The sequence below is a fragment of the Chelonia mydas genome, chromosome 2, assembly GCF_015237465.2.
Source record: "Chelonia mydas isolate rCheMyd1 chromosome 2, rCheMyd1.pri.v2, whole genome shotgun sequence".
In the NCBI taxonomy this organism is placed as follows: Eukaryota; Metazoa; Chordata; order Testudines; family Cheloniidae; genus Chelonia; species Chelonia mydas.
The window spans coordinates 118,445,038-118,473,010 of record NC_057850.1 but is presented as its reverse complement, the minus strand read 5'-3'; the positions used below and the strand labels follow the sequence as shown (position 1 = coordinate 118,473,010).

Sequence of the window (27,973 nt, the reverse complement as noted above, 5' to 3'; positions counted from 1 at the left end):
ACAAACCAGAATAATGTTAAGAACCCCATCACTACCATAACAAGGGGTCACACACATACATATAAATAACTTACAATAATTTTGTAACAGTTTTATTGATTTATGACATCTTGCCATATCAAAAACAGTTTAGAACACGGTATAATGAGTATTACATTGTAAATACATTTTGTTTTACCATAGGATTTTATATTTTACTCTGTGCAATTTCAGTTTCTTTTTAAAATAGCATCCTCAAAATATGAAGTAAATTAAGGTGGCTTTTAAAATATATAATATTCCTTCATTGTGTTGTTCTGACAGTTGTAGTCTGTTCTCCTCAGTGTTACATTTATTTTCCTTAAAGGGAAAAAGCCATGTTGCTTCAACCACAAAATGTTATTAAGTTAATAAAAGCCACCTTTGGTTTCCTAATTTGTGCAACTGTAGATTGTTTTTAAAACATCCTCTAAAATGTTTACAAAACAGAAGGACAACAGTGTCATCATGGGCCCAATAGTTTCATCATGTCATCCCAGGAGGCACATGTCTGAAGTAAGAAGAGATTTTCAACCCAATTGCAAAAAAACCAAAAACTTTATTAAAAAAAGTCACAGTAAGACTATTACGTTTTTTGTCCCTTAAAAAAGTCCACTCCTTTCAGCGCTTCAGGCAGATATTCTTGCTCTGCAGGTTCCTTGTACATCGGGTTATATTTATAATCTTTACCATAGCCCAAGTCCTTCATGAGCCTGGTTGGAGCATTTCTCAAGTGCAGTGGAACTGGTGGAAGTGGTCCCTGGTGGTTTCTCAAACATGCTTTGACATTGCTGTATGCACTGTACACCTCAATAGACTTGGGTGCTCTAGCAAAGTAGACTACACATTGGGCTAGTATGACCTGCAAAACAGAGGGAGAACAATATTACGTGACTTTTAGATTGTAAACTCTTTGGAACAAGGACTATCATTTAGTTTGTTGTTTGTACAGCATGTAGCACAAGGGACCAGGTCCTTGTCTGGCCTGTAGTTGCTATTGCACTGAGACTGTTTAATAATAAATAACAACAACAACAACAACAACACTTCCTCTTGCTTCTGGCTGATTAAGAAGCAAAAGAATAGTTAACTTAGAGTACAAAGTTTTAAATATTTTACAAAGAAACCAAGAGTGACAAGACAAAATAAAACTGGTTGAAAATGTGCGTATGGTCATACAAACAAGTTTGTGACAGCTTTACCTCACATTCTGGCATTCCAATAAAATGACAGCCTTGGTATGCAGCAACTGCTTGTGTTAATGCCAAAGGATCTCCCAGTCCTACAACAAAAAGGATCATATGTGAGTAAATTAAGAACAGCAAGTACTGTCTTTCTTCAGCTAGGCTACGAAGTCATACCTCTGCTACTAAAGCGAAGGTATGTATGTCTATTTTGGGGTGGCTTTTTCACATAACAGGTCATTTTAGATAATATATGTATATGGTTTCCCCAAGACTGCGTCCATCACATCTTTACTAAAGTATCATAAGGGAAGTTTTGGTGAATCAGTCAGCTGTGGATAAGCCAGCAAGGTGTTTACAACTGGGAAAACAGCTAGCAGGCTTTGAAGTTTGAAGTCAGGGTGATTTATGGAGTTAGTTTCCTCAACTACCAGAAAATATGGGTGTCCCTAACACCCTCTGGATAATTTACGTTCAAATGAAAATACATTTTTAATCAAAACAGTTTATTTTATTTAACTATCTACTGAAACTTAAAAATTCAGGATCTGTGTTTTTCCTCTAAGAGTTTATCAGATCACTAACACCGAAAGTGGAATACTGAATGCAGTCACCCACTTAATCTGAGGTGTCAATTATATCATCATTTGTTGCAAAAGAAAAAGTTTAGCCCTGAACTCTAGTTATGGCAACAGACTTTGATTTGTTGTTTTTTTTAAGCAAACAGATTTTTCCAAAAGTAACTGATGCAAACTGAAGAATGTTTAGATATTATTTTTTAAAATGTTCCGGTACTATTATTGTGGTGCCCACCTATATCTTCGCTTGCAAATCTCACCAGCCTTCTTGCCACATACAGTGGATCCTCACCACCTTCAAGCATTCGGGCAAGCCAGTAAAGGGAAGCATTTTCATCGGAGCCTCGCATAGATTTATGAAGTGCAGAAATACAGTTGTAATGCTCTTCACCTATTTAGAGAGGGGGAAGAAATGGCGAGAAATGTTATGTGCAGAAATGTAACTGAACAAACCCACAAAACATCTATTTGTTTATTACTTGTGCTTTCACTGGTAAATACATTAAGGGATTTTTTTAAAACTGGGTAATAACTAGATATGGGCCAAAACTCCAGATTAAAACCCTAAATCTGTGTGTGTATATTGTGTCTGATATGCAGCAGGCTTGCCTTTTTTTTTTTTTTTTTTTTTTTTTTTTTAAAGTTTTTACCTTTTCTTTATACACTGAAAAACAAAACAAAATTGTTTTTGTAGTTTTCCTTTAAAATCTATCTTCAATAAGAAAAAATTAATAAATTTTAGGGCAATTAGGAATCAGGAAAGCCATACAGAATAGCTATTCATGAGGCCCAAGAAAGGGAAAACATATTCCAGGCAATTGGTGAGTACTACTGGGGAAGAAATTAGTCAACAAGCTTACTGTACCACCGTTTTTGAATATTCATGGAAAACTGTTTTGTCCAGTCTTCTGTCACTTCCACAAACACTGTACTACTGATCTAACAAAGAGAAAAGGAGCCTAGCAATTATATTCCCATAAATTGAACAATATCTCTGACGACATACAGCAAAAATTAAGGGAAAGTATTTCATTCCTATACCAATTTTTTCCAATTAAGACAGGGAGAAACCTGGAAAGATGCAATACTGAAAGATCTACAGATGACAGAAGACAGTAAATCAGATGTGAATTTGCAGTATTAGATATCAACAAAGAAACCAATGCAATTTATGATGAATACATAGAGATGTCATATCAAAGTCTGGAGGAAAGAGTTTTTCTCTACAGTGCTGGTGCAACTGCATCCTGAAATACTGGATTCAGTTACAGGCACTTTCTTTACCAGACAGACACTGACAAATGGATGGGAGCTCAGGAGGGAAGAAAGCGATTACATATGGGGCTAGAAGGACTGAAATGCAAAGAAAGTTTAATATATAGAGATTGATTAACTAACTCTCCCAGGGAGACAACTGAGGAACAGGAATTTCTGAGCAAAGCAAAAGTAGATACAACTAAGAATAAGAAGGGGGAAATTAAGAAAGGGAAAGTTTCTATTTACAAATTTGTGTGTACTTGATTAGCAAGTTTTTTAAAAAAAATAGGTATGTGTTTTAACTTTCCTTATCATCTGCATTTTTTTTTGGCTCAGTGTCTGGTGTGCTTTGGTTCACACATACCATAAATATAACATGCATTATTAAGACACCTGACTGCACATAAAAGCAATTGTTACATTTCTCTTCCTCCTTTACCCCCAAAAATTCACAACCACAGGGCCATATCTTTAGCATTCATAGGTATTGCGTAATAAAAGCTGTGCATGTTAGTTTGAGTATAGTTGAGTAACCTTCTGCCATTGAACTGAAAAGGAAAACACAGACTTTCATGGGAGCAAGACTGGACCCATGTCCCATATGGTTATTGTAATTATCATATTGTTATTCTATCTGGATTTTAGACTCACAAGTGTGGTCTTCTGAAACATAAAGCCTGCAGACAGCTATTTTTAATAAGTATTCCACACAGAGTTCACTGGTATGCAGTCATTATCATGCCAACATACGCAGCATATCTGTGCTCCATCATAGCACTCAAGCTTTCAACTTCAGCCGGTAGCAATAAATCCAAGCAGCTGAACTCGCATCATGCTCTTGGAAGAGGCGTCTCTTTGTCTCTTATAAGTAAAGACGACACACTTGCCCATCTCTTTGTAATGAAAGTGCTTTCGTGTGCTGTTTAGGCTGCTAGACGGGAGTTCACTTTGTAATACACCACCAGATGGGGAGAACCCACACATGTATGTATTTATATACATGTGTATATATACACAGCAGATGACTAAGTCCTGTTGGCATAGAAAAGGCCATATTACTATTCTACATTTACATTACAGTCACAGCTAGAGACCTCAACCAGGTCAGCATCTCACTGTGCTAGGCACTGTACAGACAAAACAAGCAATAGTCCCTGCCGCACCCATATTCCGCCCTTTTCAGCCAGCGAAGAATGTAGCCAGCCTGTGGATAAGGGATAGCAAGTACACAGTAAAAGGGACACCACAATAATAGAACACTATATACCTAAAGCATCACTGAACTACAGTGACCGCTAGCATAGAGGGAAATGGTCAAGCAGCATACATGACACTTCACAGACTAGGGAGAAGGGAAATGTTGGAGGAGGAGGATACAGGAGGGCAAACCGCGACTCTTAAAAAATGCATCATGGGCTCTTAAAAATTGTTTGCTCTGTGTGTTAATCTTTCAAAGGCAATATCTGATAAACTCAAACAGGTAAACTGCATGAACCCAGTGTATTTACCTCAGGGATGAGCAGCTGACCTAATATGCTTATATTTGAACTAGTGGCTTCAGACAGACACATACTATGGCACCTGGATACATTCTAACTAGACAGACAGACGGAGGACTGGAAGTTGAGGGCACTCAACACCTCACAAGACGTGTTGAGCATTTCAAAGGACTGGGCCATAAAGAGACAGCAAATTGATAAAGGGTGGGGAAAGGTATAACACCACACTAGTGAATCCCGGGACATGAAATTTGGCATTTGTCTCCTTACTGCCACAATATCCTCTCCTTTCTATCTCTATCCACTGCTTTTTTTTTTTTTTTTTTGGTGCTGTCTACCACTGGTCTTGTGTCTCTCCCCAATCAAATCAGTTGCTGGCTGGGTGTCCTTTACCCAAAGATTGTAACAGAAACCTTAAAAGCACCATACAAAGTTAAAAATACCCAAACCTACAAATCTCTCATTACAAATTTTGGTAAGTGTAATTACAGATAATCCATTATATTTGATCTACTGGAAAATTAAGTCAATCCATTTTCCAAACTTTTCTTGGCATAATTTTCAGAAGCTAAGATGCAGTGTCATTCACATATTTCCAAAACACTAGCAAATAAATCGTTAAGTATAAGGAAACTCATCTAATCCTTAATACTCAATCTCTAATTCCCACACATATGGCATAAAAAGGTACAAATAGCCAGCATTTGAGACACATAATGTTGCCAAGTCACTAATTTAGCAAGAGCTGGTATCAAATTAGGAATCCTTACATGCAGTTACACATACATGGCCTGACATTAGCAAACTACAAAATTCATTACCTTATAAAGCAACTCCAAAAATAAAGTGAACCATTCAGATTTTCAAACTGCATTTTGTTGCGAATATGAGCACTGAAAGACTTTTCAGAACGAACAGAAATGCCACTGAAGCATTCCATCTCCCCCACAAAATAAACTTTTAATTTAAAAAAAATCCTTCTCTCTCAAACACCTACCAAACAACAAACCAACCAAGCAAAATACATAACATTAGTTGACACTGGCCTGCCTAAAGGTCATTTAGAAACTCTACAATAGTTATGTTGTTGCTGGTATATAATGTGTAAAGTGCTTCTGGACAGTAGAAGCTGTATACAAATAAAATTTCTAAGCATCCTCTGCTCTGCCATTCCAGCGATTCCATTCCAGGCCTTACACATCACCCTGATACAATGCTTCTCCAGGGCTCAGATGAGACCTAGAGTTAGCGGAAAGGAAAGTCTCTCTCACTGGCATTGGAAAGACTCCCAACTCTTGCCTGCCTCCAGAAACCAGCACTCTGGGATTAGGCAGGGACTCAGAGCACTGGTGTTTCACAGCTGGCAGCCTCTGCCAGATTGACAGTCTGCAGGCACCCACATCAAGACATGAGCAGTGGACTATTTCACTGAAACCATGTGCTGCGATACGTGCTGGAACTAGGGGTGCTGGCTTGAAGTGGTTTCCATTACATACATCGTTTACAGTTTGGTTCAAAGGCTCTCCCCGCAACCCCACTACACAAATTGTTCCAGCACCGCTGTGTGGCACTCTCTTTTGTGAGACCGGCACACTACTTTAGGTCATGTGATTTGGGGTCAACCAACCAAATTACATTTAAAAAACTGAGGTTAATAAACATTAGGTTAAGTCTTAAAGTATTTGAAATGGAATCTGTGCTCTGTGACAAAAATGTGCAAACTGCTCCCTCAATTTCCCAGCAACATTTTAACTACTCACATGATTTTGTTTATTTGAAACCGCATTTTTGGATGCTTACCAGAAAAAAATCCATGCATCCCCTGTCAACACTGACCAAACCTATATTACTACCTTGCAGCAAAATACATAATGGGCTTCAATGGCTTCTTCTAGGCTCCAGATGGAGAAGAGATTTTAGTCACTTGGCTTTGACCCTCTTTGGCAAATTTTCCACATCAGGGGGCCTAGGTTTTATGCCAACATAAGCCTCGGTGAACCTCATCTGAATTTGGCCCACATGTGAAATGGAAAGAGCCCAGCTTTACTCAGTTCTCAGGACAAGTTTGTAGGGCTGGCAGTTAGAATAAAGTTGGAAACTGAGCACATCTGACCTGGTCATTAAGAGACATAAGAAACCAGAATATCTTTTTGGGGGGGAGAAGAGGGGAAAACAGACCTTTTTTCAGAGTAGAACCACAATTCAAGACTAGTTTTTTAATCAGTGACAGCTGGGAAAAAATAAATAATTCAAAAGATATACAAGTATATCATCAGTCCTTGCTGCATAGCACTACCTTCAGGGTAACCGCTCACCTGCTCGGTCATACAGGATATGGGATCGCTGTAGTCCTTCCTTCACATGGTCTTCCGTTATAAAAACTCCATCCATAGAGCAACCTTGTGTGCTAGCCTGATGAGAGGTCTTCCCTGCAGTTAATCTGGCCTGAACAGCCAACTGGAGTCCATTCAGTCCAGTTCTTGCATCACCATCACAAAGGTAAGCTAGAGTGCTTACAGCTTTTTCCTCTATGTACACAGGGGACCTGCAATAGAATTAGCCCACATGTTTTCATATTCACTTTACATCCTTTTCATTGCAAATTACTCACAACATTATGTGTTTTTGTTTGTTTGTCTGTTTTGTTTTTTTACAGCATTTATTGAGAAGTATCTGGGTTTAAAGAGCTGTCCTTTATTTCATGCCATTGTGCTGAAGTATGGCAGGGACTCTGAGAATCGTATGTGACCTATGTGCCATGTGTGTTATAATGCTTAAGCACAATGGCATGTGTAAAAGCTGGAATGGAAGATTTCAACCATCTCTGAACTTCCTTGTTTTTGCAAGATTAGATTCGACAGGGAAGTTTATTTAATGGTAGATTAGATGATTTTAAAGCTCATCCTGTCTGTCCTGGGACTGTTGTGGACGTCACTCAATCAATATTTAATAAAACACTGATACCCTTGGATGGAAGGCACTTCAGAACTATTCTTATGCACAAAAATGTGGTACTTTTAGCATGAAATTATCTAACTGCACATATAGACTAATGAGGCATTATGCAATCACTATGACCTTTGAAACTACTGTAAACAAGAATTGACACCAGATCACTTTTTTAAAGTTAAAAAGTGTAAAAGTGTATAAAAGTCTTAAACCATAGAAAACAGATAACAGGCAATTTGTCTTGGGACCAAATCTTCACGGGTGTGCACATAAAACTAAGGAATAAAAAAGTCATTATTATGACCATAATTTGTATTACAGTAATTGTACTAACACTGTACAAACACACAGAAAGAGACATTCCCAGTCCCAAAGAACACACAATATAAACAGAAAAGACAGACCGAGGGTTGGAGGAGAATGAGAAGCATAAAGTAAAGTGACTTGCCCCAGGTCACACAGCAGATCAATGGCAAACTGGAAACAGAGCCCTGTTCTCCTCCTGACTTTCAATCAAGTGTCCTATCCAATACATAGCAGAAGCTACTGTAATTAAAAGTGCAGCATGAACAATGACTAACTGTGCCATTTCCAGTAGTCGACAGAAAATAAATAAGTTCATCAACTGGGGATTAATGCATGGGGACAGGAGAGATAGAGAGAGGTGATTCCACACTGAGTGCCCTGACACTCCAAACAATTTAGGATTCACCCACAGCTCTGTACTTCATTCACTGAAAGATTTATCGCTATTATCAGAAATGATGCATGACGAGGCCAGCTACCAATGCCAGCGTTTCCAGACACACTGATCTGCTAATCTTTATTATTTGACCTGGGTCTTTATAGGGTTATGATAAATAGCTTAGCCAAACCGGCAACAGCTGCAAGGGCTCTGAAATTATAGGTACAAGGGCAGCAGTAACTCCCTCTTGTTTTAGCCTAGTCAGAAGCAGACCTGAATGGCAACACCAGATATATATATCCAGTTTTTATTCCTCTCATACTAAACACTTGCTGCACACCCCCAAACCAGAGGGCCATTTTTACTAAGAAAAAGATAACATAACACGCACGCCCTCAGCTATCACCCTCCTCCACACCTTAGTACTTTTATCTGAGGGACACAAATACAGAACATTAAACAGGTGTTGCTAATGCCTCAGCGGTGTAGTCTGTAGCTTATGCGTCCAATCTCCTTTATGTAGTGGATTTGAGGGATTGGGAATGGCCTATGGATCTGCATATTCTTGTGTCCACACCATCCCCAGTCTCTCCTCCAATGCTGCACAAGGATCCCCACAGAACCATGCTCTGCAGTGTGCAGGGAATGCACATCTACCACACTGAGATACTTTACTTTTTCCAATAACATTTCAGGGGAGGGGGAGCTGTGGAATGAAGGAAGCACTGTGCAGTACATCTCATTGTAATAATGCATCATCACAGTCTCTTTTAATATTAAGGTATCAGGATTCATCCTTCAGAGCTACAGTTGGCCACTGGGTTTTGTTACGTTTTGAAACAAATCAGTAGGTGCTAATCAGTTGTAGCTGAATAAAAGGTTATTTTTAAAGCACAGCAGGCAGCAAAAACACTTATACTACAAGTGCCTACGTCAATGGAGAGCAAGAGCAAACAACATGCTGTATGTTTAAAAAACAAAATACTTTGGCTTTCCCAGTGGGGAAGATTAGAGAGGAGGATTCACAGAATAGTTCCTACAGAGACCAGGCATTTGCCTGATTAAAAAATGGCATGAGGCATTTCAGGCTTCTTGCTTTCAGAATATAGGCTGAAACTGAACCCACATCCAGTGGCTAGGGCATCAGACTGGGAGTCAAGAGAGCTCTTAGGGGCAGGGATTATCACTTACTATGTTTGGATAGGCCCCAGCCTTGTTGAGGCCTACCAGCCCTATTGCAATGTAACTGTTAAATAAGAATACATTTGAGTTCTGTTCTTGGCTCTGCCATGGACTCATTGTATGACCTCAGTCTCTCAGTGCCTCAGTTTTACTGATAAGGTGTTTATATATCCCACTCCGTTGTAACGACAGGGACAATAACCTTTACCCTTCTTGGTAAAGTGCTTTGAGATCTATGGATGGTGTAGAAGTAGTGGTCTTATTTCCACAAAAGCAACATTATACCAAATGTGACCCAATATAGCTATTTTAAATAAAAAGGTTCAGTACTGCATTGTAGAAAATTTAGACTGTATTATACAACAAATTCTTATCAGCTCCATTATTATTTATTAAAAGTCAATAATATTCTTAATGCCGTAACATGATCGAGACAACAGGCTCTCGCCTCAAAAGCTTACTATTTATTAGGCTAAAATCCACCAGGGCAATAGGGAGAACATCTTGATTAAAGCCAGAAGTATCAGTGACATTGCTCTCTTAGTTTTCAGGTGAAGGTATTTTAGGCAGGCAATAATACGACTCCACAATAGGGCATTGAGAGCACAGATGAGGGTATAAATAAAAAAATCTGCTTCAAAAGGGAGAGAAGACTGAAAAATATTATATTTCACTAAGCACATTTAAAAAAATTATTGCATATTGAACGTGAGATAAAACAGAAATGAGTGGAGAAATTGCCATGCATGAAACAGTCATGCATACAATACAGTGCAGACAAGGGTTTTAAATAAGGTTGGGATTCCTTCCCATCCCCCCCAAAATATTTCAGTAGAAGAGAATACCCCTTCATCAGAGGAAATGAATACTTACAGTAATTCATTCAAATGCATTTCTTCCCTTGAGAATTACTATTTCAGAACAAATTGGAGCTGTGATCCAGAGACTCCAGATTAAGAGTTTCATACACAGTGCGTTTGCTAATTTTGCTTTAGCAGGCAAGATCCTGATTACAAAGTAGTGTTTAATTATGTCAACACTTCGGTTTCCAAAACCAAACTATTTTGTCTTTTTCACCCTGGCCTGCCATCCTATGCTCAGAAGCTCAAATCCATTCTCTGTGTTTTTACAGACTTGCCCCTTACCCTACATGCCTTAACAATTGCAAGGCAGGAATACCACTCTGACCTCTCAACAGATTCATGCTCATCTTACAAATGGACTGTCTAGTATTTAACAGGGAACATACTGGATGCCAAGTCTTGATGTTTGTACCTTGTAACTAAAGATACTTGGAGACAAACATATAAATAAACAAACAGGGATACCCCAGGAACTATCACTTACTGACAACAAGCTGGTATACCAACTAAGGTGAAGGAAAACCACAGCTAGATAGTTTTTCCAAGAGTAAATATCTCGCTAGCTTGTCTCCACTATGGAATCCATCTGAATCCCAGCATGAACTACCCTAAAAAATTGTCATCAGACCAAATTCTGAGGTGATGTGCAAGATGCTATAAGTGAGTGCAAGGGAGTCAAAGTGAGTGTAGCCTACTTGTAGAAGGGCTGGAAATATAACAAACAGCAGGGTGCAATATAAAATAGCCCCTCATTTCTTTATTGTCTACCCTCAAACCTTACAGTCCCACAGCAAGTTACACTAGCGCAGACTCCCTTCTCAACAGAGCCATATAACATCAATTTTGAAGCACAATTTTTAAAGAAATAAATAAGCTCTTCATAAAAATAATAAAAATAACTGATGGTACAATACGTAGCTTCCACCACCTTACAAGATCACTTCTGAATTTGGCCCTTCATCTCAGCTACAATGTCTGCAGGAAAGTTGGAGAGAATATTGCGATAAGAGGGGAACAACTTTCTGAAAGGCTTGAGACCAAAAAGGAGATTTTAATCAAGAGGATTAAGATAAAACGAATAAGTGGAACAATATTTCATTAATTACAATATACTAATTACTAGACTGAATTGCATGGCATCTAGTGGTTGCTAGTGCAGGGGACTAGAAATCAGGACTCCTACATTTTGCTTGACTCAGATACTACCTTGCTCGGTGACCTTTATATGTGTTTATATACATGGTTACCTAAATAGACAAAGTTGGGAGGATTAAAAAAATAAATATTTGTAAAATCATTTGATTTCCTAACATTAATGTTACATTGCACTTATACAATGTATCAGTGTATATAGGACAAGGCAAGAATGAATACATTTTATTGTCACATTGTATATCTGAAAGACCCCAACAAATGAAAGTGTTGGTAGCCTCTCTTTACATTTCAGAAAGATGTCTAATCTTTGGTATGGACTTTTTTTTCTTCTTACTTCTCCCCCTCACATTCTTGTCTCTCTTTTCCTTTTTCTTCCTGGCTCAGGTTTACAGTGACTGAGATAATGGTGCAAAGTTACAAGGGAGTGCTTTACCTGGAGTAGTTTCTTTGAGCACAGAACTAGGACCATAGAATTTGCAACATTTTTCATCTTAGTATTTATGTTCACAGCTGGCATAAGCAGGGGCAACTTGGCTACAATGGATTTGGAGCAAGTGTAACACAGAACTTTAATAACTAAATTCAAAGGTTGTTAAAATAACATTAGGAATCTAAAGTAATAATTGACAAAAATAAGGAAATAAAAATTAGGTGGACAATCCACTTAGTTGTAGTTACAGGAGGGGTTCCTAAAATGCCAGGTGTTAGACACTATGGCCAAGGTTTCAAACTTGGGTGCCCGTAGTCAGGCCTCTAAATCCATATTTAGGCACCCACATGTAAGGGGCTTGATTTTGACAGGTCCTCAGTACTCCAATGCCTACAGAAGTTGATGGGATCTGTAGCTGCTTTGCATATTTGAAAAGCATTTTACATAAGAATCTTAACATGAATTTAGTAGTGTAACTTCATGCACCCAAGTTTGAAAACTTGGCCCATACATGCCCACTACACATAAGAGTGACTTCAGGAGAGAATCATGCTGAACACTGAAATCTTTCGCTTATGCTTTTTTATGACTAATCCCCAGGTTTGTGCTTTAAACTAGTTGTCCCATCACCAACCTCCTTTGTCACCAAATAGAACATACTGTATCTTTCCGTGCATGTGCTCATAATGAAAACAGGAGGGGGGGTGGGGAGGGAGAAACAGTATAGATCAGTTGGTAGAACTCCTACCTCTGGGCCAGAAGAACAAGTTCTACATTAGGACCTGGGCTCCTACCCAGTAATAAACAAACATTCTATCCAATGCTAGCAAGAGAATGAAAAGACGTTCCTGAGCTTTAATTACCACCCTCATCTATATCACAACAATTTTATTTCTTGAGAGTCATTTATGGCCCAAAGTGGGTTTTAAAAGTTGTATTAAATAGATACAGTTTTGTGGACATGGAATTTGGAGGGAACTCGACTGGAACATCCTTCAAGGAGCTCCAGAGGGCACTTCCATTGATGCAGCAGGAGGCAGCCCATCTCCTGAAGACAGAAGACCTTCAGCTAGAGCAGGGGTCCAGGGTCCCTTGGGGGGCTGCAGACAGGTTTCAGGGGGTCTGCCAAGCATGGCCAGTGTTAGACTTGCTAGGACCCAGGGCAGAAAGCCAAAGCCCCGCTGTGAAGGATTGCAACCAGGGGCCCCAAGCCCCACCACCCAGGGCTGAAGCCAAAGCCTGAGCAACTTAGCTTTGTGGTCTCCCCTGTGGTGTGGGGTCCTGGGCAACTGCCCTGCTTGCTATCCTTTAACACTGGCCCTGGCTTTTACATGCAGAAAAACAGTTGTGGCACAACTGGGCCGTGAAGTTTTGATAGCTTGTTGGAGGTGCCTCAGAAAGAAAGAGGTTGAGAACCCCTGAGCTAGAGGACAAGAGGAAGTCCAGCATATGCTGTTATGCATTCACGTCGCACTTCCCGTCAGTACCCGCCCAAGCTGGGGAAGCTAATGATCCAACCAGAGGACCAAATTCAGTGATGAATCCTGGTCACGTGCAACCTGAGACGCTAAGACAATGACCCTTTAATTTATACATCTTTTGTGCACCCTAACTAGTCTGTCACATCACTCAACAGGGGGCATGTACTACTTTGGGAAATTCTGCCTTAATCTAAATATCCCCTTCATCCCTCAATTTCAGGGAAAACTTCATTTTATATGAAAAGAAAACACCACAGAAAACTTTTTAGGCCTCGGGACTGCATCCAAACTTGTATGCTTATCTCCCAGTGCAGCGTGATGAATTATCAGCTAGCTGCATCTACTGCTAGAGGTATTCTGGAGGTGATTGGATTGCTGATAGAGAAGAATGGCAAGCAGGGATGAGATGAAAGTGGCTGGGGTGGAGGGGAAGAGGGAACATGCACTGAAAAGAGAATTAGCAGGACAACAGAAAAGCAAACAGAAGAAAAGACAAACCAGAGAGGTAAGAGACAAGATGTATAGAAAAGGATTTTTTTGGACCACTAAGAGCACCATTTGTCAGAGAGACAAGAAGCAGGAAGTACCAGGAAAGACCTAAAGAAATCTTTAAAGTTGGAGTTTCATCTTTACTTTTAAAAAGCTGGGCCCCCATTTTTGTCACTGGTTAGGGACACTGTCCCTCATGGGCAAATTCCTGAAACTATGCTAGACAGACTTCTTTTGACTCTTTGTGCTGCTTAATTCATCCAGAGCTAGGAAGGTTACAGATATGGAGTCGAATGAAACCTAAACCCTCACCAAATGCAACTGAAACTATGCCTTGTACTTTAATCCCATATACAAAGGAAAGCCTCCAAAACCCAGTCAGGGTGTAGTCGCAAACACAGCTGTGCTGTTACATTAAAGTTGACATGCAGCCCTCCCTCCTCCAAGCTACAATTCACATCCCTGTGTAATATATAAAAGCAACAAATGGGTAAACAATGTCAGGAATGGTGCCCTAAATAATGTAACAGAATTCCCTCATTCACTACTCTAAACTGTACAATATAGGAATTCACATTGCTCATGTAATATAACAGAAGGACAAAATACATTCTCCGGGGCTATATCTTTCTCACTTTCTATATCTACACGGATATTCCTGCACTATTACTTACTTCCTATGAACATACTAAGTTATTAATTATAACACAGTTAAGCACTAGTATGAAAACAAATGAAATAATAACAAGCATGAAATTTAAACAGCGCTATGCACTATTTTGAAGTCATTAGTTGCCCATTTTAAAATGATGACTGCAAACAATTTCCAGTGTGGGGAAGAGGGAGCAAAATAGAGAATTTAATTTTCCAAGAAAACGTTACACTCCTCTCTACCCTTTTCACCCTCAAGATCACTCAGAAATACACCTGTAATCCCCATTGTAACCTGGGAAGAAATTATGATTTTAGTTTCTCAGGTACGATACCCAACTTTTAGTATGGCTTTATTTTAATGCAATTGATTTGGACAATTGGAGGAAGGAAACAGGAACTATTTTAAAATATTTTATTGACTTCACACAGTGAAGAGATAAAGTCGTATGTGGCACATATCAACTTCATTTGCTGTATAGGTTCACAAAGTTTCCCTCTCCAACTCATTTGAACAAGTTATGCAAAATACAGCAGCTTTTTGGCTAGTGGGCTCAAAATAAGTAACACGTGATGCCCTATCTACCACTGCACAGTAATATGATGCTTTTACAACCAACAACAAAAAGTACTGCATGAGGGTATGACAGGACCCAGTTAGAGGCTTCCAAAGCAAAGCCTCAGCTGCAGAACAGATTTACATATCCTATGGGTGAGTCAGAGGTGACAAATCCAAGTATAAAACTCTGTACTAATTCAGACAGTAGGGCTGGGTTTTTTTGATCCACTGGTAGCTAATACTTTGTATTCCCCCCCCACCCCCGGCTAGCATCCAACATATGTTGCTACTTCTTTTCTTTACTATTAGGAGTGGTTAAGATTTCCTTTCTCACCTCCAGCTCTCTCTGGCAGCCTGTCAATAGATTCCTCGGGTCGTGCGTGCTAACACATGGCAGTTTGTAAAGTACTTACTCAGACCTCTTGCTGCCGCTGCCATTCGCAGAATCAGTGTGTTGCTCGTCTTGGACTAAAACCCGGATCCCCAAGGACCTGATAGCCCGCATCAGAATAGTTTCCATCGCCTCAACAGAGAGCTTCTCGAGAACAATAACTCGACATCGACTCAGAAGAGCAGAATTGACCTGGAAGGAAGGGTTTTCTGTGGTTGCCCCGATCAGCGTCACAGTCCCACACTCAACGTGAGGAAGGAAAGTGTCCTGAACATGGGAGGGAAACAGAAAAAATTGATCAACGACAACCTGAACCATCCCAAGTGAGTAGGTTATTAGGCATTTTAAAGTACATTTTTCATGGCTTGCTATTCTCCAGGCTTCCAGTTGATATACCTTACGAGCTCACTGACAAGACAGCTCATCAGCCAGTTGCCTAAATGAATTCATTCCATTCACACAGTACATGACTGGTTATTTCACTTTAATAACCTGTCCTTTCTCCAAGAATGAACTGAGATACTGAAAAGAATGGCATTAGAAAAATGCAAGTCATTACCATTTAATGCTGTGATTCTGTTTCATCATTAGGCAGGCAGCAGATACCATGAAAAGCTGCCCTTATGGAAAAGTCTTATAGAATTTAGCAGCCAACGAGGATACTTCCTATAGTTTTTTGGATCAAGCTTTAGAATTCTATGGAAGGGATAATAATTCTCTATTAAATGCTACAGAATAGGTCAAAAAACTAAAGAAAGAATTTATGAGAAACAGCTAACCTACCAGTTTTAAAAATGATTTCTATATAGCCAATTCCATTTCTGTCAAACCCTATTGGTTTGATGCCTACCAGTTTTTGTAGAACTTTTTCCTAAGGGCATCTGAAGTTTTGAAGCTGTGGTATTAAAGTTTTAAAGAATATGAATAAAAGAAATGATGCTCGAGAAAGAAAGATTCATATTGGCTGTGGTGAGGTACTATTCATAAATACATTTCATGTCTCAGTTCGCTTCCTTTTCTCAGTAGAAAAGAGTGGGTATGTACAAACAAAAAACAAACAAGGAATGCCTGCAGGCTTCCTAGTGACATGCTTTTAATTAAAAACCTGAATGTAATATCACTGAAATGAAGGCTCTTCTTAATAGGCAGATATATAGGAGAAGTGAAGTTGTAAGACGGCTATAAAGAAGTAAAATTTCAGGCAAAAAAAAAAGTCAGATGTGACAATGCATGTAAAACTTCTACAAAATCCGATTTGGTTTTGAATTAAAGTTCTTGAAAGGCCCACAATACACAATTGAGACTCCTAAATTAGAAGCCTAATTTAATTTTTAACTTCTACAATAAAGTTTCTGAATATATCAAGCAGTGACTTAAAATATAAAGGTAGAAGAAACATTTATTGTTCAGCACCAAGGTACATACATTTTAGGCAAGTAATATGTTGACAGAAACTTTGTTCCTGACAGTTAGGTGGAGCAGTACCTGCTGAGATTTATTGAAACGGTGAATCTCATCAATAAAGAGGATGGTCTTCCTCTTGAGGAGTCTTTTTTCATTCTCGGCTTGCTTGATAACATCTCGGACATCATTTGTCTTGGCACTTGTTGCAGATAAAGTCACAAATCTTGTACCATTCTTCTTGCTGTTGCTGGCTATGATATGTGCTAGAGTAGTCTGAAACAGAGGAAAGAATTAGCTTTTTGAAATAATTTTGGATATATGAAGTATTTGCCTAAAGGAAAGAAGCCAAGAACAGAGCAGCATGCTAACCTAGGGAGAGTGTTGACACCTTAGAGAACAGGAAGCTCATGTTGTTCTAACACAGGGAAGATGTGAAAACATTCTGCTAGAGATCTCTGCCAGCTCCCATCCTCCACTTTCCAGAATTGCATGTTAAGTACCTACTTGGTATCAATATAGAAAGAGCCAGTGCCCCAATTTAGCACAGCTTTTGTGACAGCTGTTTTTTTCGCCCACTGAAGAAAAAGGAACCCCTTCCTCCAAATGTGCTGTTGCTACAGAGGACAGGAGATATGCTGCTCTTCATTGGGGGATATTGATATAAGTTACCACACAGCACAACAGCTGAGGATACTGAGATGCTCACAAAAAGTTACATGAAATTAGACAGCATTTGAGTATTTTTAAAAATCAAAACACAGCATTTGCTGTTCTCATTGCAAGGAAAATGAAACAATAAATGAATAAATATTCAGCAAAAAGTAGTTGTCCATATGGCCTCAGCATTTTAATAAAGAGATGTTATAATCATGCTAAAAAAAAAAAACCTGACTCTTTACAATCTAAATAGGATATTTTCTAGGCAACCAAACCTGGTCTGGATAAATGCAATGCAATTACTACCTGCCAAACAAACTTTTAACTTGTTTTAAAGGATGGTTTTCTTGTTTTCCTCTCCATGACCCTCTCTATACCAAGCACTCCTTCATAGCAGTTTTTATTTATAGGGATTTAAATTGCGTTCATTTTAGCATGGGAGCAGCCTGCAATGCTACTTTATAGTCTGCAGTGTTGTTGCAGCTGTGTTGGTCCCAGGACACTAGATAGACAAGGTGGGTGCCATAATATCTTTTATTAGATCAACTTCAGGACCTGAAGAAAAGCTCTGTGTAGCTCAAAAGCTTGTCTTTCACCAGCAGAAGTTGTTCCAATAAAAAGGTATTACCTCACCCACCTTGTCTTAATTCCACTTTATAGGCAGACACACTAAACTGAATGTGCACATTTCAGAATTTTTTTTTTTTTCCCCCCCCCCAGAACCACCTTTGCTTCCTGAGCAAAGGCAGGTATATTGGTGTGTCCCAAGCAGAGCAGGCAGCTCTGTGTTCTGGAACACTGCAACAAAAAGCTGAGAGTTTTTTCCCTGAGCTGCGTCCTCCTTCAATAATGATGCAGGGGACAAGTGCCAGCAAGCCAAAGATTGTCTTGAAAATATATTCCAAGGATCAAAATTAGTGTAGCAGGTGCACTGAACCTGATCCTCTTGCAGGGAAAGATGTGGAAACAGAGTCATCTACCAGTCTAAGAGTGACCCATAGTGCCAGCAGAAACCTGTTTGGGGTTCCTTCAGTAACAGCGCTCTCTTCCTTTAAATGGCTCCTCTCCTTGCCCCCAAGGTGGGTCTAAATCCGACTATCCTCAAGTAGGAGAAGAGTGACTAAAGGGGATAATATACCCTTAATGGAGCAATAAGGTATCTCTTGCTTGCTCTAGTCATTGTGTGCTGATGGAAGATGCCTTCCCCATTTTCTTTAGATGAGGTTTGGTTTCAGTGTGCCTGATGTTCTGAAACCAACACAGAGTAATCTCACATGCTGAGTCCACACCTCTGCCCATCCCCATTGAGCTGGTTCACTAAAATATTAATTTCCCTGTTCGAGTGCTCTAGAAGACTATGCGAGAACACTGTAAACTGCCTGTCCTGCTCTGCTCAGGAGATCACCACCAAAGCTGCCCCTCAGACCTGCCTTCAGTCAGGAAGCAAAAACATCCAAACATACATACATACATACAAACGAGACACACACACATTATCGCCTTAGAAATTAAGTTGCCAAAGTAAACCCAAAGTTGGTGCGTCCCTACAAGTGGGATGATAGATTCAGAAAGCGTTGAAGGAGAGTATGCCCACACTTTAAAATACTGGGTGCACTGACTCATTGGCTCATCCAGTCTAAAGGCTGAAAACAAAAACTGATCTCCCATTTTCTTTGAAAGCAGCAGAAGAAATGGATGACTTGACCAGCTGGCTGTTCACTTTCCTGAATTTGTCCTTTAGCTCCACTCAGCGAGGTATCCCCCACAGTGAATTTAGGCAGTGATTCCACATGTTAATGGGACCACTCACACACTTAAGATTGACATACACTTAAGTAACGTGCTAAATCAAAGCCCGGCAGAAGAATGCAGGGGAAGCTAGTTTTCATTTCTGACTTCTACAATTGTCAGTCAAAGTATGCAGGATTCATAAATGCAGGTCAGATCTGCCACTTGTTTGCAAGGGAGGGACATAAATACAACTTTAAAAAAAACAAAACCATTCATTTTCGGTATAAAAATAGTTTGCAATTACTGTATTTTCCTGTGAAGCAAATTTGAGCTAGGGTCCTTGAACATGCCACCTTCAAAACAAAACATTCTCCCCCAGATATATAAATATTTTTGGATATTCTGAAAAATTATTTAGATAAAGAAAAACATTTGGGGGGAATAAACCTGAGGATAACATTAGAGTCACAGATTTCAACTGAGAACTTGATAACAGTTTTCAAGCTGATGAATCTGGATACTACTCCCTTCCCCCCCAAAGGTCAGAGGTCATGCCATTAGGATAAGGTAAACTGCATTTGAAAATTAATGCTGAAAGCAGTCGTCATATTCTTGGCCTCTTCCTTATTATTCCATGCCATCAGTCCTTTAGAATTAAACTGCCTATCACATAGGTGTGGAACGTTTCCTTATTTCCCCTGAGTTCACTTCTTTTTCATTTATGCATTTTGATATAATGCCTGTAGCCAGAGCTAACAACATACTATACATTTTTTGTAGTGTATTAAGCTACAATGAAGCCAGGAAATATATACTGTAGTGGAAACATAATAGGATCCCAAAGTACAACTGCTCCCAAGAATGCCGTTGCTTGCACAGACAAGCTCAAGGAAATGTGCCAAACTACTATGGCGTTTTCCAACAAATTTAGTTATAGTGTATTCTGGGGATGAGATGAAATCTGACTATTACTAAAAATCCAGTACAGTATAAGGAGAAAAAAGCACCAGATATTATATGGACATCTGAAATTAAATTAAGTTCCTAGATTTTTACAACATAAGCAGGCTATATTGTTAGTGTTACACTGAAGCTTGTTTTTTAGATGAATTAACAGTATTTCCCATCAGAACATAACACAATAAATTGGAGGAGACATTTAAGCAAGGTAATAGTCTGCTTCCTCATACTGGCACAATGTACAAGTACTTCTTGTTTAGATAGTGTTCTTTGCTAATAGCCAATATGAGCACTGCTCCCACACCTGTTTAATTCAATGGCATTTACTTAAGTGAGAACAGGACTGGTCCCACAGTTTGAAGTCTACAGCTTTAGCACAAACGCGAAGCAAGGGGCAGGACTGGGAGCAAATGTTATTATAGACCAAGACAGCCAGCTGGGATGGAGCAGCATGAAAAGGAACTAAATGTGCTCATTTCACAGCCTTGCGACAGATACCTACCCGGCCAACAGCCCCGGGACACCAGCAAGGAGAGCAGTTCCCTGGGATGGGTTTACAAAACCTGTCTGTCCCAGCTGAACTATGGGTTACCAGATATATTACTGAACTAACCTTGTAGCACCCCATTCTGTCTGGGAGACACAAGGTCAAGTCAGCTTCAGACTAAAGGAAGCTGGCAGGATAGGAGATGAGCATGGCTCAACTGTGGCGATGGCTGTGGAAATAATATCAATTTTTAAAATTGATAACACTTAGCTATGGGGAGATTCCAATATGCTTACTCACCTTGGATGGTGTCTGACTCCAAAAATAGCCTACTATGGACTACTTGAGGAATAAGGTACTGATCACTGTGAACAACAGTTTCAGAATCTGGCTGATAGCACCTACAGAACCCAATTCAGATCAGGTGTAAACAGGCACAAGGCCACTGAATTATACTTACTGAAAACAGAGCTGTGCCTGCTTACACTAGGTCTGAATTTGTCCCTTTATATTCAAACTGCTTTACAAATACAATGGGCCGATTCTGATCTCACTTTCACCGGTATCATTCCATTGACCTCAATGAAGTTGCTCCTAATAAGAGCTGGGTAAGATTTTTTGTCCGAAATTTTTTTTGGCAAACAAAAACACAAAAAACAACAAATCAGATTTGGTGATACCAAAACGTTCTATGAATTTATGTTGGTTTCACCAAATTGTTTGTGTCCTGCCCCCATCTCAAAAAAAAAAAAAAGTTATGAAAAAGTTGAAACACTTTAACATTTTGATTTTTTGTTTCCATATGACTTTGTTTCAAAATTTCCTTCATTTTAAAAATTCAAAAATGTACAAATTGCTCAAAATCTAAATGACACATTTCATTTTGGATTGACCACAGCATTTCATTCAACCCCAAATGCAACGTTTTCCAACTTCTTAACTATCCAAAATTTTTGGTTTTGGTCTGACCTTAAATGATTTTTCCCCCCTGGAATTACCAGCAAACTCAAAAATCCCATATTTACACAACTCTACTCCTGATTTACACCAGTGCAAGATCAGAATCAAGCCCATTACGTTTGGAGACTGGTTCTTAATGGCAGCAGAGATCATCACTTTTCCATATCTGTTTTTAATTTTAAACTCTGCGCTGTTGTAGAAGCCATCTTGATTCTTAGTTAAGATCTGAACTAAAGCTCACTGAAAGACTTTCATTGACTTCAGTGGGCTTTAGCTTAGGCCCCAAAGGATTAGGAGGGGACATAAAATGTAACCAAATATTCAAATAGTTCTGATGATAACTCAATTGCTAATTAGAAGGGGAGAGAGGAAATCATTTACAGGACATTTTACAACCAAGAGACCAGAATCCCAATCTGCAAATATTTTGTGTCTTGTCATGATGAAGTTTTGAATAAAGCAAATACAAGGGACTGGTTAAAAATAGATAAAAATAAACCCAATGAAATTTAATACAAATTGCAAGGACAGCTTGCTATGTTTTGATATTACACGTTCCTATCAACATTACCTACATTAACCTAGTATAGGATTGCACACACAAACCCAAGCAACAGTGGCTAAATGCTCTCTGCCCTAAAATTCTCTAAGCAATAGTGTCCCAGATACCCAGTTATTTACATTTCCCTCCCCTCCCCCACACAGGTTAACACCTTCCTTTTTAAAAAAAAAAAAAAAAATCACATTGATCTACAAAATTGTTCAGGATTTTGCAGCCCCAAAACTTATCTGTAACAGCAAAGTTATTCTGTGCTTGAGCTACTTGTATGGACGTCCCCCTGCTGTCTCTTTACTAAAATTGGGTGTCCCATGGCAGACAAGCAAAAATCTAAATCCCCACATTAAAGTGTCATAAATCACAGCACAGCTTACTCAAATTGCAAACTTGGATTTAAGCAGCTGGGCCAATATAGACATTCTTAAGAGTTTCTGTTTTTTTTTTTTTTTTAATTTGAACAGTCAGGGTCCATTGGTAGATAACCTTGGCATTTCTTTGAAATGTGCTATTTACATGCTGTCTGCTCATTTTTTGAAGAGCAAGGTTATTGAAATACATAAAAGAACATAAGTTACTAGCACACTTGTAAAATATAAATAATACATAATAAAATAAAATAAGATGGGTTAGCAAGATAGTCAGTATCTTTTTGGTTTATAAAAGAATAGAGCAAAGGGACAAAGTTGCAAACACATCCATGACCTTATCAAACCCAACTGAGAAAGCAGGCTTTTAAAGACCGTACTCCTTTTGGAAAACATGACAAACCTTTCAGTAGCAGGGAAACTTAAAAAACAATTTATCCTAAAGGTACATTAATTTGGTCCCATTAATTTTGATCACACCCCCTCAAACATATAAATTCAGTCAAGACTGAATTCAACATAATTAGTCAAGTCTCTCACACACACACACACACCTCTCTCTACCATTCTCAGCAACAGATCCCCCTGAACTGGGACCAAATGTAGATGGGATAAAAACCAATTTGAGACCTGAGAGTGGGTGGATATTAACTGTGCCTCTGGGTACTCCCTTGTTCTTGTTTTTGAAGATAAGAAAAATAATGGGATAAGACTCTTTATGGAGTGTTTTTCATATACCTTAATTGTACGTATGCTCATATTATTCAATTTCAGTTGAATGACATGATTGGGGTTCATGTGGATTTTAATATTGTTGCTATTTAGTTGGTTTGGTAGGCTGGAAAAGACTTACTTTTCTTAGCAAGAAGGATATTGAGGCTTTTCTATGAACAGGAGATGGTACAGCCCATTCTGAAGTTTACAATTTCTGTTAAGCATTCTTGATATTGCTAGTTTTGGTTTTAAGGAGGTAATGTAAGACTGCTACCTATTTCACAGGACTGAAAAAACAATGATGGGGCTTCTACAGAAAAATTCTTAACAAATACTTTCATGACAATTAAGAGGCCTACAGAAATGTTGCAGGATCCTGCAACAACTGCATTCTCTGTTATGTCTACACTAGCGCGGTAAGTCAACCTACGCAATGCAACTCCAGCTACGTGAATACGTACCTTAGGTTGAGTTACCGCGGGGTCTCCACCGCAGAGGGGTCAACGGGAGAAAATCTCCCATCAATTTACCTTACTCTTCTCATCGGGGGTAGAGTACAGGGGTCGACTGGAGAGTAATCTGCAGTCGATTTGTCGGGTCTTTACTAGACCTGCTAAATCGACCACCAGTGGATCGATCTCAGAGCGTTGATCCTGGCTGTAGTGTAGACATGGGTAGAAGTTGTTAATAGGTCTAGGAGTCTAACTTACACCACCTTATGTATCACTTCTGAATTTAACCTAAGGTATCTGATGCTATTCCTATTTCAACACATGAACACTTGAGATGATTTCTCTGGCATCTACGGCTTAGAATCAAGATGTGATACACTTGAAGCTAAATTACATATGGTGTCTGTTAATATTTCTCCACTGGAAAACCTGGCTAAGAGGGTGGAGCAAAGTCTTAAGGAAACAGAAGGAAGTCTGTACTGGAGACAAGACCAAAGGACAAAAAAAAGCTTAGTGGAGAATTTTGATTAAGGGCAATTCTCCCCCCCACCTCCCAAAAAGACAGAAATATGTCAAAGCTATACTTAAGTTTTCAATATCCATGTGTTATGTTTTCACTTGACATTTAAAAAGGGGAACTTTGTGATTTCTACACTCTTTGTTGAGCTTCTTGGACAATTTTGATACTCCCCTCTGGATAATAAAGATTTTCAGGATTATTAATAAAAGGTTCCACGCTTTTGTCTTTTAATTAATTGTTTTTCAGATATGATGATGCAAAAAAGCATACAAGACTGAGAAACCATAATGAGGTTAATTTGAAAAAGAATGGGGAATATTTTCTTCAATAACAGAAAAAGCTAACATCTTTCCTGAAGTTTCAAAGGATACTCAAGCTAGATGAAAAAACTATATTGCTTTAGGATGAACTTATTCCTTTAGTCTTTTCTGCTTTTGTATCCTTTCCAGCCAAAACAAAGCTAGGTAATAATCAGAAATAAATATGTTAAGAATATGTTAATGGTAAAATTTTGTTTTGTGTTTTACTTAAATTAATAATAGCAAGTGTTCCTCTGAAAAATGGGAAATACAATATTATCTGGTTCTTTGCTGCAAAATACAGTTTTTGATTTACATTGCTTAGGTTACAAATAAATATTTTTCTGATTTTACAAATAAATCAGTCTTCTTTTTTCTCAAGATGTTTTGAGGTCTTTTAAGCTTTGATAAGATTTTATGATATGCCAAATTATTTTACCTTTATCTGCTATATTGTCCATGTGAACGGATACTGAATTATTTATTAATTTAAATTATTCTTAAAAGCTAGAAAAAGAAACGTTTAATCCTGAAGAGGTGCTTATTGGTGGATAGAGACTTTGAACAACAGAAAGCTTTCACCCTCTGACCAGTCACTGTGTGGTATGAGCAAACATCTTTCTCCCTAAGGTCTTTTTGATTTTGAATACTGATTGAGGTTCTCCCTTCCCTTCTCTGAAGAGGTAGTTTTTTCCCCCATCCGACTAGTTTCTTAAGAGTACTGTATCCACACACACAGTAAGATCCCCCATTATTTCTTTATCAAATAAGATCTTAGACTATACTTAGGTCTATCAAAGACAAAAAGCCAAGGAGGATGACAGACAGCAATGTAGTCCTGTTTCTCATCATTAGAGTCATCTTGGTTTAGCAGTGTGGACCACCTGAAATTTACAGACCAGGAATTTAGGGAAGAACATTTAATTAAAAAAAAGAAAAAAAAAGAAAGAAAGAATTTTCCAGCAGTTTATATGAGAAGTGATTGAGGTATAGTTTAAGATTTTAGTAGAAGAGGGACCAAGATAAAGCTGAATTCTACCAATATTCTGGAATATTAAAGTTAGGCAGATCTGAACACAAGGAAAATGGAGAACTTAAGGGTAATGGGGCTTTGTGTGGGCACAGAAAAATGTTGCAGGACTGCAGACATATATTCACGGTCCCAAAGAGTTTACAATTCAGGTAGCTTTTTGAAATTAATCAGTCAGTGAATAAAAGGGATAGAAGAAGCGTGGAAGCAGGAAGAGAGAGAGAACAGTGAGACCAGAGAAAGCTGAAAGTTAACTAACTTAGAAATACATCAAATTTATTTACAAACAGAAGGGCTTGAACAAAAATCAAAAGAAAACAATCCCGCCTCCCAAAAAAACCCCTCTCCCCTCAAAGATTCATACAGTGAATTTCAGGTCCTATCTCTAATAGAAACTTAATTATTATACACAATAAGTACATTGATAAGATGTAAATTTTAATGCGGCATAATTTTTTATCCACAGGAGCAACTAACCATAGGAACAATTTATCGAAGGTCATGGTGGATTCTCCATAACTGCCACTTTTTAAAATCAAGATTGGATTTTTTCTGAACAATATGCTCCACAAATTATTTTGGGGGAAGTTTTATGGTCTGTTATATAGGCGGTCAGATTAGATGATCACAATGATCCCTTCTGGCCTTGGAACCTATCAGTTAGAAGCAAATAATTGATCTATTAGCAGACTTTTTGAGATGAGGGAACATATTGTTGGTTATTATTGGTTGAGCGCTGGCAGCATACAGCTCAGCACCTTACAGAAGGTGAACACAGCCATTTTCTATAATATGTCCTACCAGGACCGGATACAGAGACACCGTCAGGTGTTCTGCTTATCATCACCAGTTGTTCCAGGGAAGGCCATGGAATTACCCTGGTAAGCACTGCCCCATGGCACTGAAAGCAGCACTGAGCCCTAAGGAAATGCACAGAACAATTAGAATACCTAGAGGAGCTGGACTGCAAGGAACTGTTTCTCCCACAGTTACAGCCCCGTCCATCCCAGGGTATTAAGAGAGACTACGTGCAGGAGACTATCTTGTATTGGACCAACTTCTGTGCTGGTGACAGAGACAAGTTTTGGAGCCACAGACACCTGAAGAGCTCTGTATGGCTCAAAAGCTTGTCTCGCTCACCAACAGAAGTTGGTCCAATAAAACATAACACCTCCCTCACTTTGCCTCCCTAATGCACTATTCATTTAACCAGGTGAGCAGAGAAATTCAGAGCAGGAACAGAGAATGGGAAGGAAGCTGCGTTTGGGTAAAACCTTCAATGTTGGCCGGGATTTGTGAGGCCCGTGTCAGGGTGCTGGTGCCCCGGGTGGAAGCCGGGCTGACCCCTGTGGAGGAGGCTGTGCTGCCTAGTGACATTCGCGCAGGGGCTCCCTTGGGGCGCTCAGGCAGCCCCGGCGCCACTCACCTTGCCGCAGCCAGGGGGCCCCCAGAGGACGAGCGAGGGGATTTCGTCGGCCTCCAGCAGGGACCGCAGCAGGGTCTGTTCTCCCAGCACCTGATCCTGCCCCACGTAGTCCCCCAAGGTGCCCGGCCGCAGCTTATCGGCCAGGGGCTTCCCCTCTAGCTTCTGGGCCACGGTCTCCCCGCTCAGGGCAGCCGCGTGGCTCCCGGGGCTGGCAGCCGGCCCTGGGCAGGCGGGGGCCGGGCTTGCCCCTCGCTCCTGGCCTCGGGCTGCAGCAGCAGCTCCCCTGTGAGCCCCCGCGCCCGGAGTTCCCGGGGGGGCTGCGGCCGCCCGGCCCTTGTGGAACAGGGGGAACACGGGGGCGGCGGGGCCGCTCCCGCCCTCCGGCTCCTCCTCCTCGCTGCTCTCCCCCGGGGGCCCGGAGAGGCGCATTTTCTTGCTGGGGGCCTGCGGGCTCCGCTCCGCCTCGCCGCCCCTCCCCGCCTCCGCGTCCTGCAAGCACCCGTCCAGGTGCGAGTTGATGTGCGCGGCGGGCAGCTCCCACAGGCACACGGGGCAGCGCACCAGCGGCCCGGCCTGCTGCGCCCCGGCCCCCTCCATGCCCCTGCGGCTCCCCGCGCGGGCCGGAGCCGCCGCCGCCTCCCCCGGCCCCACCCACAAGCGGCCTCCCTTGCCAGAAGCCGGTAAATGCTCCCCCCCGCCTGCTCAAAGCTACAGGCCCGGGCAGGCAGATTGCTTCCTCCCCCTGCCGCTGCGCGCGGGAAACGAATGTGGCCAGCCCGTGTCCTTCTCTTGTAGGCGGCCGCAGCGTGTAGACCTTCGGGAGCTGTAGTCCTGCGGCTGTGGGCTAGCTTCGCTTCTTTTCTGCTCTAAAAGAGACACAGAAAGTTGTAACTCATCTTCTCCTCGCCCCCCGATTTATTTAGACCTGCTCCCTAGCAAACTTGGGGGGGGGGGGAGGGGGGGACTTGTCTCTGCAGGGGGGCTGTAACAATTTATGCAGTGGGGGTGCTGAGATCCATTAGACCAAACTGTAAACGC

At 40.2% G+C, this 27,973-nt stretch overlaps 1 protein-coding gene across 2 annotated transcripts; it reads right to left on the bottom strand.

The window, feature by feature from the left end:
• Positions 1-66: 66 nt before the first annotated feature.
• WRNIP1 (WRN helicase interacting protein 1) lies at positions 67-27,685 on the bottom strand. 2 transcript variants are annotated; one of them, XM_007058822.4, is made up of 7 exons: positions 26,936-27,678; positions 16,857-17,048; positions 15,394-15,638; positions 6,852-7,081; positions 2,016-2,171; positions 1,221-1,300; positions 67-880 (listed from the first exon to the last, which is right to left on the bottom strand). In XM_007058822.4, exons 1-7 carry the CDS (start codon positions 27,530-27,532, stop codon positions 605-607), a joined length of 1,776 nt encoding a protein of 591 aa, XP_007058884.2. In that variant the 5' UTR covers positions 27,533-27,678; the 3' UTR covers positions 67-604. The 2 variants fall into 2 exon arrangements, 1 of the variants encoding a protein (XP_007058884.2); XR_005224425.2 differs by having other exon boundaries at positions 738-880; positions 2,041-2,171; positions 26,936-27,685.
• Between the last annotated feature and the right edge of the window lie 288 nt (positions 27,686-27,973).